The 20,808-nt window shown below is 43.6% G+C and overlaps 1 protein-coding gene across 2 annotated transcripts in view; it reads left to right on the top strand.

Moving 5' to 3' along the window:
- ATP2A2 (ATPase sarcoplasmic/endoplasmic reticulum Ca2+ transporting 2) overlaps nt 1-20,808 on the top strand; it is a 44,544-nt gene that overhangs the window by 21,903 nt on the left and 1,833 nt on the right. Inside the window, exons 6-20 of one of the 2 annotated variants that reach the window (XM_040080671.2) lie at nt 1,451-1,531; nt 2,955-3,040; nt 4,163-4,627; nt 6,901-6,989; nt 10,099-10,201; nt 10,724-10,855; nt 10,948-11,070; nt 11,238-11,456; nt 12,207-12,542; nt 12,760-12,980; nt 13,978-14,180; nt 14,354-14,439; nt 14,839-14,972; nt 15,946-16,063; nt 16,180-16,300. In XM_040080671.2, the coding sequence (XP_039936605.1) occupies nt 1,451-1,531; nt 2,955-3,040; nt 4,163-4,627; nt 6,901-6,989; nt 10,099-10,201; nt 10,724-10,855; nt 10,948-11,070; nt 11,238-11,456; nt 12,207-12,542; nt 12,760-12,980; nt 13,978-14,180; nt 14,354-14,439; nt 14,839-14,972; nt 15,946-16,063; nt 16,180-16,300 (2,517 nt within the window). Of the gene's footprint in view, nt 1-1,450; nt 1,532-2,954; nt 3,041-4,162; nt 4,628-6,900; nt 6,990-10,098; nt 10,202-10,723; nt 10,856-10,947; nt 11,071-11,237; nt 11,457-12,206; nt 12,543-12,759; nt 12,981-13,977; nt 14,181-14,353; nt 14,440-14,838; nt 14,973-15,945; nt 16,064-16,179; nt 17,845-20,808 lie in introns of those variants that run through there. The other variant, XM_058422831.1, reaches the window with a different exon arrangement.

Genomic DNA, 20,808 nt, shown 5'->3' with positions numbered 1-20,808 from the left:
AGTTTTCCTAATGTTTGAAGTAGCACTTCATTCTCCTCCTCAGGGTTTTGTTCCACAGTTTTCCGCTCCAGGGTGTGAGGGGTTGGATGAGCCAAGACTGTGACACCACTGTGGAGTTCTTCATGATATTATTTCTTAATGTGCATTATTGCTGCTGATTGCATAAGCAGTTCCTGCAGGAATTGCAGCTTATTTTAATTTCACTGCAGGGACACAGATTCCACCTACTGAAAAGATCAGCTGTCTTTAGTTAGTTATTCTCCCTTCTGTATTTCTTTGCATTATTTTATAATAATATAGCTGACACTTGAATGCTTGCGATGTTAAGTTACATTAGGAGTGTTCAGTCATGTGTTAATTAACAATATTGACATGCAGAACGTAGAACCCCTCCATGTGAATCAGAAATGTGCCTCATTAATATGCTTTAGCAAGTTAATTTGCCTGAAGCCATTTATTTGCAGTAGGCACAAAATGGTAGAGCTTTAGTTTCTGTCTTAAAAACTAGGAAAACCTGGGTAAGAGGAAGTAGGGAGAAGAATTAATTTTGAGGTGTTAGGGATGCTGGAGCTTAACTGACAACTGGATTTATCACTCTGCCATTTTTAGGAGTGTGGTGGTGTTAACTTTTATCATCTGCTGCCTTTGTGTCTCAGGCACTTGTTAGTGGATGTTTTGTTGTTTGCGGGTTGTTTGTTCTATTTTCTTTTCTTCAGTGTCGTGTTTTGCAAAGTAGAAATGTGCACGACAAGATAAACACAACAGAGATCTGTGAAAATTGTAACTGAGATATGGATTGTGGTTATTTAATAGAGCAGCATTACTGGAAAATAAAGCTACTGTGTGATCTGAGGTTAACTTCCAACTCTGAAACATCTGGCAGAATTCAAAGTATAACATTACAAGAGCATATTTGCAGAAGCACGTTATTCTCACAATTGGTGCCAAAGAAAAGGAAAATATAATTTCTTTTCGTTTTCTATATAAATAGATGTAGATAATGTGATCTTTGGAGAGCAGAGGACTCACTTTGGGCATAGAGAGAACAACTAAAAGGCTCTGCAGGACCAATTGTTCTGAAAAGGGAGCTGGATTCACCTTAGCTACGGGTTTTGATTATTTATAAACACATCTTCTGAAATTGATACCTTGCTCTTGAGAATGTTTTCCCTTTGCTTTCAAGTGGCCATGTGGTTAGAAAAACAATCCGGTGATTTACAGCTTCTTTCTTGGAGGTTAGGTAGGGGCAAATCTAAATTGCCAGAGTGTATTGGATACTCAGAAAACGGGAGTATCGCAAGTCACAAAAGCAGCAGGAAGCTGCTGGTGACCCCAGTTATCTGTGCAGTAACTGGAAAGTCATTTTTTCTGGCTGATGGAGGTAAGGGACACTTGGTCAGTAATCTCTCAAACAGCAAAATTCTGACTTTGTCTTGTCATTTCTTTGTAGTTGGAGACAAGGTTCCTGCTGATATAAGAATTACTTCTATCAAATCTACAACTCTAAGGGTAGACCAGTCAATTCTCACAGGTACCGTTTCTGTGACTTTTACGTAATTAGGTGCATAATTGAAGGTGCCTTTTCCCCATTTGTTTGCAATGATCCATTAGAAACAAGCCTGCAGCTACTGAAGTTCTCTGCAGTCAAGTGCAGTAAATTTCTGATCTAGAGTGGCTGAATGTGTTGCTTCATCACTGGCTTTGTTTTCCCTTTAGTGGGATGAACATTCTTACTGAGTCTTGTAATGCTTTTTTGGTCTTCCCCTTCCCCCAGCTGACACAAGCAATTTGTGGAAAACTAAAATTTAAAAAAAAAAAAAAATTATGAATTTCTCTTCTAGTTCACGGAGTCTTCTAGGTTTGAACATCGTGTCACCACTCCAGTATGAAAGAATGTAAATCTTATAAATGTCTTCTGCAACAGGAGAGAACAACTTTTGTAATGCTGGCAGCTTTCAAGCTGCTGCCACTAAAGACTCAGTGCGCTCGAGCCTTATTTGCTCAAATTCTGTGCACACACATTGGTGTGTTTTCTGGTACCAGACCTCAAATGCAGGAGCTATTTTTAGAGCCCTTTTCAGATTTGTTGAAAACAAAAACAAAGTAGCAGCACTTCTGAATATAGGAAAGGAGCTGGGAATCAACCAAGCATGCTACAACAGTTTTCTTTCAGCTGGAACATGGAGATCTGTCTGCCTGTTTTGGTAGCATAAATTAATGTTAACTAGCTCTGAATTTTAAAACAGTGAAGTATTCATAGGAAGCCTATTTTTTATCCTTGGATCTGTCTTGTAACAGGTTCCAGAGTTTCTCACCACAGATCCTGAATAGCACAAGACTGATCAAGCTTTACTTATGTTTAGCATAGGAAAATGGACACACTCCATGCCTGTAAAGATGTTGGAATAAGTGGAAATAGCCCATCAGAATTCTGCAAAAAGGGACTATCCCTTGCCTTTATTTAAGGAACAGAATTCTTGTTTTAAAGGAAGCCATTGCTCTTTTTAGCCAAGTGGATGCCTAGGTCTCCCTGTGTGATAAAATAGGAGTGAGGTCTGAGATACTGCTCACCAAAATCCTTTTAAAAGGAGGAAGCTCTGGCTCTCTTGAGCTTACAGAGTAGTGTAACTCAGTGAGTGAAGCTGAGAGCACCACTTTGTGAAATCTGGCATAGCAATGATCATCTGCTTTTAAAGAAAAGGAACCTTTCTGTACCTGTGTGACATGCTTTTAGAAACTGATACAGAATTTTTGCTAAAAGCCAGACATTCAGTTTTCCTGGCCAACTGAAATCTTTCCTGTTTCACTTAAGCAATTAAATGAAGAGGAAAGAATTAAATTTGAGGAAAGAATTCTGACATCTTAAAAATTTTAAGGCTGACGAGAATAACTTTTTGATTCCCTCAAGGCTCCAGATACCAAATCTCTTCTTAAGATTATTATCTTTATTTTAGGTGAATCTGTGTCTGTTATAAAGCACACGGACCCTGTGCCTGATCCTCGTGCTGTAAATCAAGACAAGAAGAACATGCTCTTTTCTGTAAGTAGTTTGTTTTGAGGTTTTCAAAACATTTATGAAATGACACTGAAGCTGATAAAAATGTGCAAAACTTCAGGTCTTTCCCCAAAAACTGCATGACTTTGCTGTGTTCCCTGTACATATCTCTATGTGTGTCTCCGTACGCGTTGAACTAAATGCGTTAAAAATTAGAATTAGCTTTTAATAAAAGCTGTCCTCAGGGGAAGATGCTGGATGAAACCAGTCTATAGGAGGAAAATTATTTTTGTCCTTCACAAGGAAGTCTTGGAGGGTGGAGCACACACACTTTTAGTATTTCTGCAGTAATTTCCTAAAGTAATAGTTCTTCAGCATGATAAGAGCCTACACAAATCGTGGTGTTGTGTAGCTAAAATTGAGAACTGGTTTTCTGCATAGGAATGAAACAGCTTGTTCAAGTTAATTTGAAGGAAGGATTAAATCTTTCAGATAAGAAAATAACTTTGTTGACAGGCAGCTTAATTTTACTGTTCCTTTCCATGTTAAATACATTCACACGGGGAGCCCCAAAGAACACACGTATTACTCATAGTAAATAACATTAAATCCGACAAAATAGAGCCTGAATTAAAAAAAGAGAGGTAAAACACATTCAGTATTCCAGCTGAAATACACGCTGCTTGCTCAGCAGCTGCGTTTGGCTGTGGTGCTTGTGAGAGATCAATACTGCCTCGTTTTGAGCCTGTTCTGGGAGCAGCAATTCCACCCTGGAGTGTTCCCTTACAGACACAGGGAGCGTCATCCTCTTCCTCTTCACCCTTTTCCATATCCTGGCTGAAGCACATCATCCTCTTCCTCTTCACCCTTTTCCATATCCTGGCTGAAGCACATCATCCTCTTCCTCTTCACCCTTTTCCATATCCTGGCTGAAGCACATCATCCTCTTCCTCTTCACCCTTTTCCATATCCTGGCTGAAGCACAGTCGGTGGTGGGGTTTGAGGGGTTTTTGTGGTGTGGTTGGTTGGGTTGGTGGATTTTTTTTTGTTGTTTTTTGTTTGTCTGTTTGTTTTTGTTTTGTTTTTGTGTTAAATTAAGACCAGACTCACCCACAGACCCTGTTTGTAGATAGACTCCAAGGTTTCCCTTCTCTTCCTTTACCTCAGGGTACGAACATTGCTGCCGGTAAGGCCATGGGGGTGGTTATTGCAACGGGGGTAAACACCGAAATCGGGAAGATCCGTGACGAGATGGTGGCCACCGAGCAGGAGAGAACCCCCCTGCAGCAGAAGCTGGACGAGTTTGGGGAGCAGCTGTCCAAAGTCATCTCCCTGATCTGCATCGCCGTGTGGATCATCAACATCGGCCACTTCAACGACCCCGTGCACGGCGGCTCCTGGATCCGCGGCGCCATCTACTACTTCAAAATCGCCGTGGCGCTGGCCGTGGCCGCCATCCCCGAGGGCCTGCCCGCCGTCATCACCACCTGCCTGGCGCTGGGCACGCGCAGGATGGCCAAGAAGAACGCCATCGTGAGGAGCCTGCCCTCCGTGGAGACCTTGGGCTGCACCTCGGTGATTTGCTCCGACAAGACGGGGACGCTGACCACGAACCAGATGTCCGTGTGCAGGGTACGGCTGCTTCTGCTGCTCCTGTTCTCCTCAGCCTCGCTCCAGTTCTCCTGATCCCGCCTCTCTCTGTTCTCATGTGGTCAAAATCCTGCTTTATTTCCCTGAGATAAGCCTCGGCTTTGAATTCGGTTTTCCACTGTGTAGTCTTGGAGGCTTTTGTCTCTTTCCTTTTTTAGTCATGGCCAAAAATAGCTGTGCCCACACTCATGGAGGAGAACGTTGTTTGTAAGCAGCTTTCCATTGACTTGTGTGTGAGCCTTTCAGGTTACTGGTGATTCTTGGGTGTGATTTCTGCCTTTTAGAAAGTCACACTGTGGAACAGTGTCTGTAAATGTCAAACTTGCCTCTTCGATTGAGAAAGACAACAATAGTGGAGAAATTTACCATGAGAAAAGGAGATTTGCTGCAGTAACTTCAGTAGTCAAAGGTGTTTTCACTCCTGAGTGGTTCCACCTTTATTTGGTTGTCTTACCTTCGGTGGCTTTGCTGGTGTGGTGGGGATCACTGCAGTGTTTTCAATGTGCAACACCAATTTAGCAGTTTGAGGTGCAGAGGACCCTGTCACCAGCATTGCCAGGGTCATCTGCAGCGTTGGTGTATTTTTAGGTCAGCGTGAGTTCTGTGCCTCTCCTCCCTTCCCCCAATGCTCTGGTGTTGGCTAATTTGGGACGTTCATGGCTGGTCACTTAACATAATGCATGTTCAGTTGCCAGTTTGTGCTTCTGTGGTGGGATTTAATGGAGAAAACACTGAATTCTTCTGTTTAACAACTTTAGATGTTCAACAGCACAGCAACTCCAACATGGAATGTCCAGAGCCTCATTACGTTGGGTTAGAATTCCAAATGTGTGCATGTTGAGCACTGCACACCAGTGGTGAAAGTTTGGAAGCCCTAAGCACTTTGTTCCCATGTGATTGATGGCTTTTTCTTCCTAATTGGTGGTTGACTTGTTCTACTTCCTTAAGTATCGTAGTATTTATACCTAAGAGACACAAAGCAGCTGCTCATCAGTATTCCAGAGGAGGTTACTTGCAGTAGAGTTGCATAACTGCCCTAGTCTTTGCAGGGATTTTTTCATCCTGCAGATGCCAAAAGCAGGAGGCTTCCCTGGTTAACTCATCATTTAAGTTGTGTTTATTTAAAAGCTCAAAATGCTCTGCTCCTTATTTAGAGGGCTAAATGCTTTAGATCTTGTCCAGCACAGCTTGGTTCCTTGTTAACCTCTGACAGCTGCAAAAGAACATGAATTGCAGTTTGCGAAAATTCTAATACCTGTAACGATGAGTTTATTTTATTGGGCTGTGTTTTGTGAGGATGCTGGTTTAAAACGTAGGGCAGCACAATGAGGGGAGAAGAGGACATTGCTAAAATGTGATGTGACAAAAATGGCCTGTGCTAACCACTGGATCAGGAATTTCTTTAGGATACACCATCAGTTGGTGAGGAATTATCTTCTCCAGTGCTACTCCAACAAGCCATGAGAGTAAGACAGCTTCAGGCACTGTGGTTTTTATCTCCAGCCTCTCAGATGTGATCCTGCCTGAAGGAAACAAAGGAAAGACTGAGTTGCAGATCTCTTAGAGGTACAACTGCATCCTTCAGATTGGTGTTTGAAAATACCGTTTCACCAGTGCTAGAAGAGCACTTGAGTTGGCTGATTGGTTTGAACTCCCAGTGCCCCATGTGGTAAAGTGACTTGTCACTGGAAACCAGGACAGGAAACACTTTCACTTGAGGCTGGTATTAAGAGAAGCTGGCCACAGTCTGGCTCTTGCTAAAACATCCCCTCTCAAATCTCAGTTTCTCCTATTTGTAGATGCTTTTATTTTGATTTTGGAAGAAATTGTCAGTGTCCAAGCTGACAGTGTTCAGCTGAGCTGCTTTTGACTGTTTGAAAGCAGAGAATGAATTCATGGTTTCTGTTCCATGAGCATGAATTTACAGATGTGAAGCTTAGGAAGAGCTTGGATCTAGTGAGGATTGTCAGGTGGTGTTGAATGCTCTTCCCAGCTGGGGTGTACTCACTCCCTGTGGTTTTCAGCTCTGTTCTCCAAAGAGATCTGTGGGCAGAAGGGCTGTTCCCTGTACTTTGTGCTTCAGTGTATGGAGCAGTTCAAACATACGTGGGATCGAAGTGCACAGAATGAGATCTTGTCTGGTTTGTTCATTCTCACTGAACTTGCCTCTTGTACCTGCTCGCTTAAAGCCTGTTTAAATCTCTTGCATTAATTATTGTTCAAAGATAGTAACACTTGTAACTCTCTAATTTCAGATGTTTATCCTGGACAAAGTAGAAGGAGACAGCTGCTCTCTGAATGAATTTACTGTAACTGGTTCAACATACGCTCCCATGGGAGAAGTGTAAGTGTTGTGTTCAAGTTAAATATTTGTCTGTTTATGCATTTACTATTACTTTAGTCTGAAGAAGGGATGCATGTAATACTCAGCAGTGATTGTTAATAAATGAAAGGTCAGCCAGTGAGAATGCACACTGAAGGGCTGGGGGGAAAGTAATTAACAGGAAAACAAAGATAAATTGTAAAAAAGTAAACCTTCATAAAACTGAATAGGGTCTCCGGTATTGCCATGTTCCCTTGATAATCTAAAAATTAATTAGGGGTAGAGAGGATGTATTTTAGCTGATCTCAGGCCATTAAGATTTCAGTATCTCACTGCTTCTAAGTGGGGTTTACTTTTTTTTTATTTAAAAACTGTGGGTAAATCTGGGTAAATCTGAAGAGGTGAGCACGTGCTAATCTGTGAGCTCAGTGTTTCCAACTTCCCTGCCTCAGAGGACAGGGAAGTTGTTTTTTCTGAGGCATCTTGTGAATGTGTTGGAGCTACCCCTTAAACTGACTGTAAATTCCTGTCCCTGGCCCTCAGTAGTTTATTGCATCTGTTCTTGGGTTGGTGTGTGTTTGTCCCAGCCTTTGCTATTTGGGCTGCTGTTAAACCCAGTCCTTTAGGAAAGGAATGAGGTTTGGTTTACTTTATCAGCTGCAAGTCTCTGCTAGTGAGGTAAGTGGTTCATCCTGAGAGCTTCAGGAATTTTTAGGACTCTGCTTCTTGAAGAAAAGCCTCTTTTTACTGCTCCTTTTACTTGGTCAGTCCTCCATGTGTTTTATAATCTTATCAGTTCAGTTTTTCTTGCAGAGTAGAATTCTGCTGTGGATGAAGTAGAATTTAATTTCAGTATTTGTAAACCTCTCAGCCTTGTGCAGTTTCACTCCTGTGCCTCTGACTCCTGCAATCTTGCCCATCTCAATAGTGATTATCTCTGTTTAATTTCCATAGCAGTTAAGACCCTGGTGTTCCCAGCAGCTGGAAATCTTAATTCCCCAGTTCTCTTTTTTGTTTCAAAGCTAATTGCTGTCAAAAGCTTAGGCTTTCATTTCAGGAGGCAGCATTTGCTTAGACAAGGTGACTCCAGACCTTGCAAAACTCCCAGCTATTGCACTTTAGCTGGGCTCAGAGGAGCTCCAGATAAACAAAATCATAAAACAGAGTGTGGTGACAGATGTGGGGGCTAATGAGACAGACAGCAATGTTTGTTAATGTGCTGTTTTCACTTGCTGAAGTTGAGGGACTGTGAACAAGTGTGTTAAACTCGCTGCATTTGGGGACACAAAGGATTCTGAGAGGAAGATTGTCTCAGAAAGGCTCTTACTGGAGCACAGGGAAGCTCAGCTCAGCTCCAGCCCTTAGGGCTGGTTTATTCCTGCATTTATGGACAGCTTTTAAAGCAGTGGCTTTGGAGGGATTTTAAGTAAGGTGACTGACTTCACCTTGGGTTGCAAACTGGCACTGAAAATGAAGTCTGGTGAGGTTAAGAGGCAGTTCATCCATTGCACTGCCCCCAGGCAGGACCTGCTCCAGATACGAACCATTTCTGACAGGTCTTGGTCCTTCAGACCCAATTGGCTTCCACATCCTATTCAATTTCATAACCATTAAGTGGTTTTGCATTAAATCAGTAATTTTTCACTTACTGTTAAAATATATGATACCTAACTCTCCCCTAAGATACATTCAGAATATAAAATCACAAATAATTCTTACTAAAAACCTCCCAAAAATCATACTGATTTATTTTCCAGGGATTTTGGGAGATTGTCAAAGTTTGGAGTAGTTTTACCATGTCTCAACTCACTCAGTCTTACTGCAAACTGAGAGCACAAACCCAACAGTAATTAAGAACTGCAGCAAAAGCTGGCCAGAATGCATCTGACCTTCAAATGAGTTCATCCTGAAAAACCTGAAGCTGTAAGGAAAGAAAATTACTTGATCCAGAACTGATCCCAGCACCTTAAACTCTGCATCTGTTCTTCAGAAACTTTTGATAAGGAACACAAAAACCAGGGTTCTAAAGAACACATTGTATAACAAATTGTGCATATTCCAATATGCTGGTGTTCTTTGAGTTCAGAACAGGTGAAAGCAGGAAGTTTGGGGTGGGGTAGATGAGGTGACAGCCTCTTGAAAGCCACAGCTTACGGCTGTAGGATTATATGCCAAATGGAACATTAAAAACGTTGTTTCCTTAAGATTCATTTTGTTCTCGTGTTGTTACACAACGCAGGAATTTGTTTGCACTGCCACAACTGAACAAAAGCTTACATAATGGGACATGTCATCGTCTGTGTTGTGAATTCTTACGGAGTAATGATCCACATCTTTCCTCCATCAGACCTTTTTTCCCCCTCCTTCAGAGCTTTAATGAAAGATGTTCTTTATCAGCTCTGTCTTGCTGATTTTGCTAGGGGAAAAATAACAGTATTGAACACTTGGTTCTTTTGTGCTTGCTGTAGAAGTATGGGAATATTCCAGAAAAGGAATCAGGAGTGAAAGCAGAGAAGTTGCTTCTCGTGATGTCTTTACTTCAGGAAAATGTGAAGCCTTGAGATATTGGTCATTATTATTACTGGGAAAGAGTATTTCTTTTCTAGTGGAGTTAGTCTTGTGAAATGACTTCATTTGTCACGGCTTCAGGAGGATCACATATAACACACATCAGTTGTTAGAAAATTAAAGAGGAAAATCTGCTTTAATGCCTGCCCAGTGCATGCACTCCGTGCATTGCAGTAAAGCTGCAGAACATGCAGCTTTAGGAAGCTGAACTCCTCAGGTATCCAGCGACATCCCTCTCCTGCTTGCATCTCCCCTCCAAGCCCTGCACATGCTCCAGCAGTGCCTTCCTGTGCCTCCTCACCGAGCCCTCCTCCAGGCTGTGTCCCTGCAGAAGTGAGGTTTTGTCACTCTGGGAGTGACGTCATCAATGATCTCATTCCATTCATCATTCTGTTCCAAACTTCAGAACTCCCCTTTATCAATCCTGCTCTTCCCAACAACAACAAGGCCATAACTAATGAGCATTGTACTAAATGGAAATGCAGTGAAGAGGATAAAGAAAATACGAGATGCTGATACTAAATAACTAACTTCAATCTCCCCCTTTTCTTCCTCTGGAAAGGCATAAAGATGACAAACTCATTAAATGTAGCCAGTATGATGGTCTTGTGGAACTTGCAACAATCTGTGCGCTCTGCAATGATTCCTCTTTGGATTACAATGAAGTAAGTTCATCTCCTGGAACAGAGGAGAGTGTGGGAATGAGGATAAATGTTCTCATCTGTCTGTGTAATACCTTTCAGTGGTAAATCCCCTTCTAGTCAAGGGGGGAGAGTATTTAGGCTCTCTGAAGTATTAACTCTGAGAATTACTTGTTTGTTGAACACTGAGAACCAAATCCAGCAGCAAGTGTAATCTGTAATTTGGAGATCTCCCGGTGCTGCTTTCTTGCTTTGCCTCACTGCCTTACGGCTGCTACCAAGTCTTAAAATGTCTTAAATGCTTGATGATAAAATACTGACATCTCTCTCTGCTGCTCTTGAGGGCAAAGGCTTCACATCCCTACAAACCAAACTCCTCAAAGCCACTCTTTAAAAATAGTTTTACTTGTTTCATGAGCCACGTTAAATCTTGTAAAGCTTTTTTTTTCCCCCCCCTTCCTGTTGTGACACTTGAGCTTTTGTCTCTGGTAGGTTCCAGGTGAGGTTTAAACTCACGTGCTTTTGTTTGCTTTGTGTTAACTCAAGGCTAAGGGAGTTTATGAAAAGGTTGGTGAAGCCACAGAGACGGCGCTTACGTGTCTGGTGGAGAAAATGAACGTGTTCGACACAGACCTGAAGGGACTTTCTAGAATCGAACGTGCCAACGCCTGCAACTCGGTGAGTTCCCTTTCCCTGCCTTTGTCTGGGGACACAGCTCCGCAGCGTGTGCATCACCTAAAGGCATTTTATGCTGCTTTTGTTTGAACAAGGTGATAAAACAACTGATGAAGAAAGAATTCACTCTGGAATTCTCAAGAGACAGGAAGTCGATGTCTGTCTATTGCACTCCGAACAAACCGAGCCGCACGTCCATGAGCAAGATGTTTGTTAAGGTCAGTCCCTCACTGGAGAGAGTGAGGTGGTGGAATGGCTAAAAAGCGCTTAAAAGTTATGGTGCAACTAATTGCAGCTTGGAGTGGGAGGAAGGACTCGGTGATCTAAGCAAACGTTGTAAGGAAAGGGGTTTATTAAGCTAAATTACTTCTTTTTGCCTCTGCAGGGTGCTCCTGAAGGTGTGATTGACAGATGTACGCATGTCCGCGTTGGAAATGCTAAAATACCTTTAAGTGCTGGAATTAAGCAGAAAATAATGTCTGTCATTAGAGAGTGGGGAACCGGCAGAGACACGCTGCGTTGCTTGGCTCTGGCAACCCATGACAATCCTCCCAAAAAAGAGGAGATGAATCTGGAGGACTCCTCCAATTTCATTAACTATGAGGTAAGATCAGTAGCACGTCTCCCTCTCCCAAACTGGAGCATGCTGACTCCTTCTGTTTGATTATTCCTCAAGCAAGTTACATCTGAGAATTGTCTTTCTGGGTATTTTTGACGTGAGACACAACAGTTCCCCACATGTATGGGGGAAATGCTCAGTCCGAGAAGAGACTTCATGTTTTGGAAGAAGCTGTTGATGGCAGTTAGCTTTTTTTGGCTAGAAGCACAAGAAGAAATCAGTTAAACAATCCAAAAATTGCACTGTGGTTTCAGCTTTTATGGTTTTTCAGTTTGGCATTGCTCAGCTGCGAGACCTTTTTGGGGATTTTGTGATGGAACATACCTGCTCTGGGAGTCAGGTTCACTTCCCTGCCTCTGCTGTCAGCTGCAAGGGCTCAGGCCATGATTATCATCTTAGCTGCTCTGTAATTTTCCAATGAAATCTCTATCTGGTATTTAGGAGGAAAGTAATAACAGTTGCATGAGTTTTTGGCTCGTGTGCTCTCTGCTCCTGGCACCGATGATAAAAATGAAAGACTCAATGCTTGCAGGCTGAATTTGCAAGGCTGGCAAGTAGATCAAGTTTAAACTGATAAAATTAATGCATTTAAAGCAAAATTTAGTAAGGCAGGACAAGGAGTGATCCCAAATGTCACGACACAGATGTAACACGCAAGGAAAAACAACTATTTCACTGCTGCTGGGGGAGAAATCGGCAGGATCTTGCTCTAAAACTCCCTGTACCTTGTTTCAGACCAACCTGACGTTTGTGGGCTGCGTGGGCATGCTGGATCCCCCGAGGATTGAGGTAGCCTCATCCATAAAGCTGTGCAGACAGGCTGGCATCAGAGTCATTATGATCACAGGTGACAACAAGGGCACGGCTGTGGCCATTTGCCGCCGCATCGGGATCTTTGTGGAGGATGAGGACGTGTCCACCAAAGCCTTCACGGGCAGGGAGTTTGATGAGCTGTCCCTGGCTGCTCAGAGAGATGCCTGTCACCATGCCAGGTGCTTTGCCCGGGTAGAGCCTTCCCACAAATCCAAAATCGTGGAGTTTCTTCAGTCTTTCGATGAGATCACAGCCATGGTAAGTGCTGGTTACTTGGTTAGAAAGGTAAATGCTCTTTTAACCCTAATTAGGCCTCGGAGTCATCCCCCATTGTGGAAAACACTTGCTTCCATGTTTCCCTGCACTTAGTCTGAAGGATCCAAAAGCACAGCCAGTGCGCAATTCCTTTCTGGAGCTGTGTGTTAATGCCCACCTTGTTTACTGATACATTTCCAACCCTGAATTCTCATTTTAGACTGGTGATGGTGTCAATGATGCCCCTGCGCTGAAGAAAGCAGAAATTGGAATTGCCATGGGTTCTGGTACTGCAGTGGCCAAAACTGCTTCTGAAATGGTTTTAGCAGATGACAATTTCTCCACGATTGTGGCTGCTGTGGAAGAAGGACGTGCGATTTACAACAACATGAAACAGTTCATCCGATACCTGATCTCCTCCAATGTTGGGGAAGTTGTTTGGTAGGTTTAAATTTATTTTTTCTTGGAGTTAGAGTAGTGATGATGGAGTCTTCCAGTATTTCTCACTGAAACCAGAGGAGGAGGTTCTCCAGGTAATGGATCTCTGTGGAAGTTGGATGTTTCTGGCCTGTCTTTAGTGAAGAGTTGTAGCTTGCCACAGAAGTTGCACATTGTGTTATTTAGAATATTCTAGCTCGGTAGGTAATGCTTTCCAGTTATTTCTGTGATTGGAATAATTCTCTGGAGAAGGAAAACCAAAACCTTAATCAAACAGTCCGAGATCTGGAATTTCAGATAACATAGTCCCAGGCACAGCTTAGGTGTTTGTTTAACCTCAGGTTCCAGGAACATGTTCTGTGTTCTCCTGGGAGGAGCAGTGGTGACCCATCACCACAGTATGCATTGCTGGTGACAAAAGGTAAATACTGGTCTCCTCACAGTCCTTACATCAAAGCAGGCTTTTCCCAGAGTAGGATAAAGCACAGCAATTGTCTTGCCTTGTTTTTGTCAGCTTTAAGGCCGTGTCCTGGGGTGACATCCTTCACATGGCTCTTGCTGCAGCCCCTGTTTCTGTTCTATTTATTCACACAGCCTTGGAGCCATGAAAATTACAGGCTCAATAAAGTTCTGCAGGGACTAGCAATAATCCAGGGAAATTAAGCTTAGTTCTTTGAGCCAAAATGTGTCTTTTAGAAAGTGGTTTGCAAGCCTTTATTCATGTGAATGTATGCATTTACCTATACACACGAGTTGAGTGGGGGAAAAAAACAACCCTAAAGTCAAAAGTGTTCAATTTTTGAAGTTATGAGAAGAAGACAATGCTTCAAAGCTTCCATGCCAGTGGTTAGTCCTTGCTCTTGGATATGTGTTTAGTTTGTGAATATTCAGCTTGTGATCTTCAGTGGGTGAGAGAGAACAGAAGCGCTGCTGCAGGTTCGGGCTTAAACCTTACCGACGTGCCCGGGAATAAGCTTGTAACCGGTGGGTTTCTTTGTAGCATCTTCTTGACTGCTGCCCTGGGTTTTCCTGAAGCTCTAATTCCCGTTCAGCTGCTGTGGGTAAACCTTGTGACGGACGGTCTCCCTGCCACTGCCCTGGGCTTTAACCCTCCTGATCTCGATATCATGAATAAGCCACCGCGCAACCCCAAAGAGCCCCTGATCAGCGGGTGGCTCTTCTTCCGTTACCTGGCTATCGGATGTAAGTACTAATGGCTTTTTTTTTTCCCCTTAAATAAACTAAGACATGAATTGCAACCTGGGTTTTTTTCAGTACTGGAAGTCTTGAGGCCGAAGTTCAAGTGTGGCAAGCGAGGTCTTGTCTTTTTTACAGCTCAGAGCGCTGAGGAAAGCTTTGCTTTTCTTCTCTTGCAGGTTACGTTGGTGCTGCCACAGTGGGTGCTGCTGCTTGGTGGTTTATTGCTGCTGATGGTGGTCCAAAAGTTTCCTTTTACCAGCTGGTATTTGTTCAGTTTAATATCTTTGGGGGGAGTGGGGAGGTTCCTGCTGCTTTCGTACTCGAAATGACTGTACAAACCCGGTAGGTTACGGGAATTTATGTAATTAAACGCTTTCAGACTTGTTCCTGTAAAACTTGATCGTGATTAATTAGTCTGGATAGCAAGGCTCAGAGGGTGGGATACCTGAGCTTCTAACAATTCGAAGGACAAATTGTTGTCTTGTAAGTGAAAGCCTAAAGAGGATTTTTCTAAAGCAGGCAAAAGTTTGTAGGCACTGGTTTTAGGAGTCACCGTAGAAACTTCCCTTTCTATAACACTCACTGCTTTTTTCCTAGTTGCTTGTTTTACATTTTGAAAGTTACCAAGCCATGGAAGTGAGTGGACTCTGTTCTGTTCCAGAGCCATTTTCTGCAGTGCAAGGAGGACAATCCAGACTTCTATGGGGTGGACTGTGTGGTGTTTGAGTCCCCGTATCCGATGACAATGGCTCTCTCTGTGCTCGTCACCATAGAGATGTGCAATGCTCTCAACAGGTTCGTATGTCCCAGCAGGAAAGCCAAGCCTCTGTCTGCATAGCTTATCCAAAATCCTGCTTTTTGTGCAATTTGATCCGTGGTGAGCAGCTCAGCTAATGAAGCGTGAGTCACATTTCCCTTCCGAGTCCTGGTAGTGCAAACAAACTGACGCGTAGATAACATTTGAGATCTCTTATCATAAGGTGTATTTTTAAGTCTGCCAATTCACTCTGGTATTTTACTAAGCACAAGCAACTGAAATATTTTCCATTATTTTTAATCTAAGCTTAATCAATCAGATTATCCCTACTATGTTGGTATAAAGTGATATCAAGGAGAACTAAAATAAGAATGCTGAAGATATGGAAAATAGTTTTTTCTGCCCTAAGGGAGTGTGAGTTTAGCCAATTAATATTAGATTATAAATGGAAACCACTAAATAGCACAATGTCAAGGGTATTTTTCTTCAAATAGCTTAGAGGTCAGTTAATTTAAAAACAAATAAACTTGAAATGCAAGTGCACTGGGGTGGTCCTACATAAAGATACTGCTCTACATCTGCTGCTCTGGATCTCGGCCTCTTCTCCAGCACAGCCTAAATGCAGATGGAATCAAGAGCCTGCATTCAGAAGGTGCCAGTTCTTGACCCTCTGTCAGTCTGTCAGTGAACTGCAGTAGAAGTGGGTGCACTCAGGAGGATTCTCTCTTAGGCTGCCATGGCCACACTTCCCTTTCCCTCCCATGGAGAGGATTCTGGGGTCGTAGTGAGAAGAACAGACCAGGTCAGGAAGGAGCAGAACACTGGAGACGTTCAAGAACAGACCTGAGGCTGATGGTGACTGCTTTGCTAAGCTGACTTCCAGGCCAGTTTGAAGTTGCAGCATCCAGACCGTGTCCTGGGTTGTTTCCTGCCTGGGATCCCTGAGGCTTTGTGGTTCTCAGAGCTTCCTGTTGGTGTTGGAGTCCCCCATGAGCCGTGTTTCTGTTGCAGCCTGTCAGAAAACCAGTCCCTGATGAGGATGCCCCCGTGGGAGAACATCTGGCTGGTGGGGGCCATTTGCTTGTCCATGTCCCTCCACTTCCTTATCCTTTATGTGGAACCACTGCCAGTAAGTGCTCATCCCTTACCCCCCTTCCCCTGAGCTTCCAGACAGAGCAAAACCTTGTGTGGGGCTGGAGGCCAGGGCTGGAGGGGGAGCTTGGTAACCCCTGGCTTTTCTTTCAGATTATCTTCCAGATCACACCTCTGAACGTGACGCAGTGGCTGATGGTATTGAAAATCTCCCTCCCTGTCATTCTGCTGGATGAAACACTTAAATATGTGGCCCGTAACTACCTGGAACCTGGTAAAGATGATAGTGTGCGGCCTGCCACCAAACCCTGTGCTCTGTCAGCATGCACCGAAGGAGTTTCCTGGCCGTTTGTGTTCATTACTATGCCCCTGGTTATCTGGCTTTACAGCACAGACACTAACTTTAGCGATATGTTCTGGTCTTGACTGACACGGTGACGAGTTTTACATTCAAAGGAAAGAAAAAGAAAAAAAAAAAAAGTTTAACTTAATTTTTTTATTGTTTAGAGCAACTGTCTATTTCTGCTGAATTTTCACATGAACATATTTGCCGGTGATGGAGGTTTCATAATCTAGATTTTGGTTTTTTGCTTTTTCTGACTTCAGTGGGGGCAATATATTCCTCTTTTATACACAGTTAAAGTGTCCATTGACATGTACAGAGAACTAACACTATTTTATGCAAATATTTTTTTGTAGATGAAAAGCATGTACAGTGTTCTGTTCAATAGTCTATTCATCATGTAAAAAAAAAAAAAAAGGAAATTTTTTTTGAGCCAGCGGACACTATCAAACTAAATTGGCAGCAGATTTTAGGGAATGAATGTGTGTTGTCTAAAACTAAAAAAGCATGTAACTGTTTGTCTTCTGCATGATCATCCAGACTTAATTTGTCATAAAGTCAGGTTTTGTTCACAAGCAGAACTTTCTGCACTGGGTAGAGAGTCCTGCTCCCCGGGTCAGGATTTCTTCTCGGTCCCCTCTTCCCTCACTCTCGGTTCTTGACTGTCCTTGTTTACACCACTTTCTGTATGAGGTATGCCTGATCTCGCTCGTGCAGAAAATGCCATTCCAGGTGCAGCCTGCTGGGGTTCTTCCATGCTCTCCACATGCATAGGGTTGGGGTTTTTTTAAGGATTATTTATTTGTCTATTGTATTTTATTGTAACAGACCTTACTTTGCCAGCGTTGCCCATTATGCAGGGATAGGGAGGGCTACTTCTGTCTCCTTAAATCTAAAGCCTTTTTAACACACACAATCTGTTTCAGTTCAAAAGAGTGTTTAAGTTGGGGTTTAATACATTTTTGACACGTCAGAGCCTTTCTTTTTCTTTTCTTTTTTTTTTTTTCCCCCTTTTAAGATCAAAATTTGCAATGACCTGAAAAAATAACTTGCACTGCATAGCTAGAGATTGGATTTCCTACACTTAGGGCACTAATGCTCAGTTGTATACATGGAGTTACTCTGCTGGCCTGGTGTTAGCCTGACTTGAAGTAACAAGCTCGTGTGTGTTTTTTGTAAAATCTGTAAATAGCACATGACCAAATTGAACATATTGTATAGAACTATTTTTATTTTGATGTGGCACTAACCACCTTCATTATTACGGTAAATGTTAAAGCATGTTTTCAAATTCAGTCCTGTATCAACAATGTGTAAGTCATTAACAGTCCTAACTGTGGTGTTTTTCTCCAATGCCTTCCAACTTCCATCGACTAAAGTGAGTATTTTTCTTCCATTTCACCCTGCCAGTGGTGACTTGCTGTAAAATAGCATATGCTGTATACATGTTGAAGAATAAATAGTAATTTCCTTCATTCCCATGCTGTGTTTTGTCAAACTCTGCTGTGCTACATTATTATCACCACTTTAGACTCTTGTTTTGTGGTCTGAAGCTCAAATTACTGATTCCAAAGGCAAAGCACTTGCTTTTGGTTTAGTGTATTTTAGGGTCTTGTTTTATAATAAGCACCTGGGAGCCTTAGCGCCCCAAGGTCTTACAGCTTTTGGTCTTAAGTTTGAGATAAAATCAGACAAATCTGTAACTTAAGACCCTGACAGCTGTTACCGTCAGTGTTTAGTGTCCAAAACTCTCTGGTACTCGTGGTCAGGTGCTGGTTTACTCCAAAGCTTCTCCCTGCTCTGGAACAGGGGCAGTCCCTCAGAGCTGAGCACCCTTCCCTGGTCCCTGCAGTGCTGGAAGGGCAGGTGCTGCTCCTGGCAAAACCAGCTGGTTATTTGTTATTTGCCATCTGACAAGGCAAAAGAACAGTCTCAGCTTAACAAGGCGCTCTTTGAATCTTGCCCTGGGGTCAGTGTGTCTGTGGAGCAGCAGGTGCTGTTATCTCGTGCTGGCTCAGTGTGCTTTAGTAACCAAATTCAGCTTTGTGATCCCTCTTGGAGGGGAAGGATCGTTCCAGGCTCTGTTCTCTTGGTGCCAGCTGGAATCCAGCGAGCACACATAATTCTCTAGGTTTAAGCTCTCAAGTGGAGAGATGCTCCCTCAGAACACAGAGGCTCTATCAGAAATTCCACCGCATTGTGACACTTTGTTTATAGAGACTTTTGACTTGAGCTGATGCTCAAGTGGCTCCGAGGAGCTGAGCTGATGATGTAGCAGGTGTGCTGCCAAACTGTGAGCATTCAAACCTCCTCAAATGCCCTTTTTTAGTGTGGAAGAGCCTAACTAAGGTTTTGCATTCCACAAAACCACTGGCCTGCGCTGGCCTTTTGCTGTATGAACAACAAATGAGCAGCGTGGGACTCGTCCCTGTTCCTTGAAACAAAAAATAATCGTTCCTGTGATGCAGGATTCCTTGAGATCAAAGTGTGTACCAGTGTGTTACTTGCTGGAAACAAATTAGCAGCTTAGTTCTGCGTGCTCCCACTGCTGTTGACAGACATTTCCAGGGCAGGAGTGCCGCTGAATCCTTGAACACGGGTTCTGCTGAACCTCAGAGCACCCTGTGGTGGCCTTTTTAAAGCCACGTGTCTGGCTGCCACCATGAGTAATCCTGCTTCTTGTACAATCCCATTCCTGTCTCTTATGCCAAATAATCCTCCTATAGATCCCCCCTTTTCCCTCTCTTAAGAAGCTGCAGGGGAAAATGACTGTCACTAAGTAGAATTCAGAATATTCAGAATTCAACATCTCTGTTGGATCTGTCAGTGTTGAAGATGAACCTTGCTGCTTGTCACGGATTTCCACAGAGATCTGAGAGCTCGTTTGTGCCGCTGTCTCAGAGGCACTTGAGGTAGGGCCTTGTGTTCCTTAGACTTGGCCTTGAAATCTGGAGGAGTGGTGGGCAGATGGAGATTTTGGGATCCATCCCTGCAGGCTCCTGAGCTTACAGGTTTTACAGTCAGGTTTTACAGGGTGCTCCTACAGAGCCCAAGCAGTCTTCATCTGCCCTGTGTTTCTTCTGTTTCTCCCAGTCTTGTCCAAGTTTCCCTGCAGAAATGGAGCCATAGGGTTGCCCAAGCAGCTGATCTCTGGTTGGATGGCAGCTGTGCTCTGCTTTCAGGACTTCTCTTTTCCAAGTGCTGTAAATCCCACACTTGGCTGGTTGGGATTGGCCAAATGTTCAGAGCTACCATGAGCTTCCTCCTGGGCGGTGAAGCATCTTGCCCTGGAATCACACCCTTGTGATCCTGGAGCTGGAGTGCTGGCTCTGGGCTCAGCCCTGGCAGCTGAGCAGGCTGGGGGAGGCTGCAGGAGGAGCTGAGGGCTTTTCTGTCGTAGAAAGCACAGAACTGCAGAGCAAAGTTCGTAATTTCTGCAGGAAATGTCTGAATTAAAGGGTTTATCCTTAGCTGTGTAGATCCTGCCATCTTTGGGCCTCAGTCTTTTCAGCTGGAGAAGCCAGGAAGGGAGGACTTTTCAGGACAGACTCATTTGCCAGCATCTCAAAACTCATTTGTTTGGTCCCAAATATTTCCTCTCCAACCTCCTCAGTGCTGGGGTTGAAGAAGGTAATTCCTATTGAACCAGGTTAGCCCAGAGAATGTACAAACAGCAGCCCTTGTTCAAGCAGGACTAACTCAGAATTCCCCAGGCTCGATCTCCCACTCCATTCTTACAAAATAAGTTCATTTTTTTTGTTTCTCTTTGCTCCCATCTCACCGAGCTTTTTCATCTCTGCTGTTTTCTGGATTCCTTGGTGCCCTCACACGTCACTGCTTATTCTCTACTGTGAGAGGGGTGTGTAAGACCAGGATCAATCGTGTGATTGATGCTGCCTTATGCTGGGAACACCAGGAAGGATATTGGCTTGTGCTGGCAACCCACTGGGGTTTGGAATGAGAGCAGCTCCTCCTGAATCCCGTGTCTGCAGCAAGGAGGATGCTCGGGCAGCTGCGCTCACGCATTGAATTTTTAGACAGGAGCTTTTGTCTTTGCAGTGCCTTGGGCTCTCTCTGCTTTCACGTGTGAGCAATCCAAAGTGCTGAGCTACACAACGAGCTGCTCCTTCTTGCTGGCATCCGAGCAATAAAAATAGTTCATACTTGGTTTCCCAAAACGTTATTGCAAATAAATGAGTATGAAAGAGGCTGCAGAAAAAAACATTTCTACCGGTCTGTCAAAGTGCTCCGAGGCTTGTGGTGGTAGAGAGGCTGTTGGGGAGGTTCCTGGTACGAAACTGAGTTTTTAATCTGATGATAGAATGCAGTACAGCAGTGCCGGCCCCAGACACAGCTCGAGCCCAGAGTTCATGGTACACGGCCCAAGGGGGCTGGATTTGCTGAGATGAAGGGAGGTAAAACCGATACAGAGTCGTCTG

The sequence above is a fragment of the Hirundo rustica genome, chromosome 17 (genome assembly GCF_015227805.2).
Source record: "Hirundo rustica isolate bHirRus1 chromosome 17, bHirRus1.pri.v3, whole genome shotgun sequence".
Taxonomy (NCBI): domain Eukaryota; kingdom Metazoa; phylum Chordata; class Aves; order Passeriformes; family Hirundinidae; genus Hirundo; species Hirundo rustica.
This window is presented reverse-complemented; position numbering and strand designations above follow the sequence as displayed.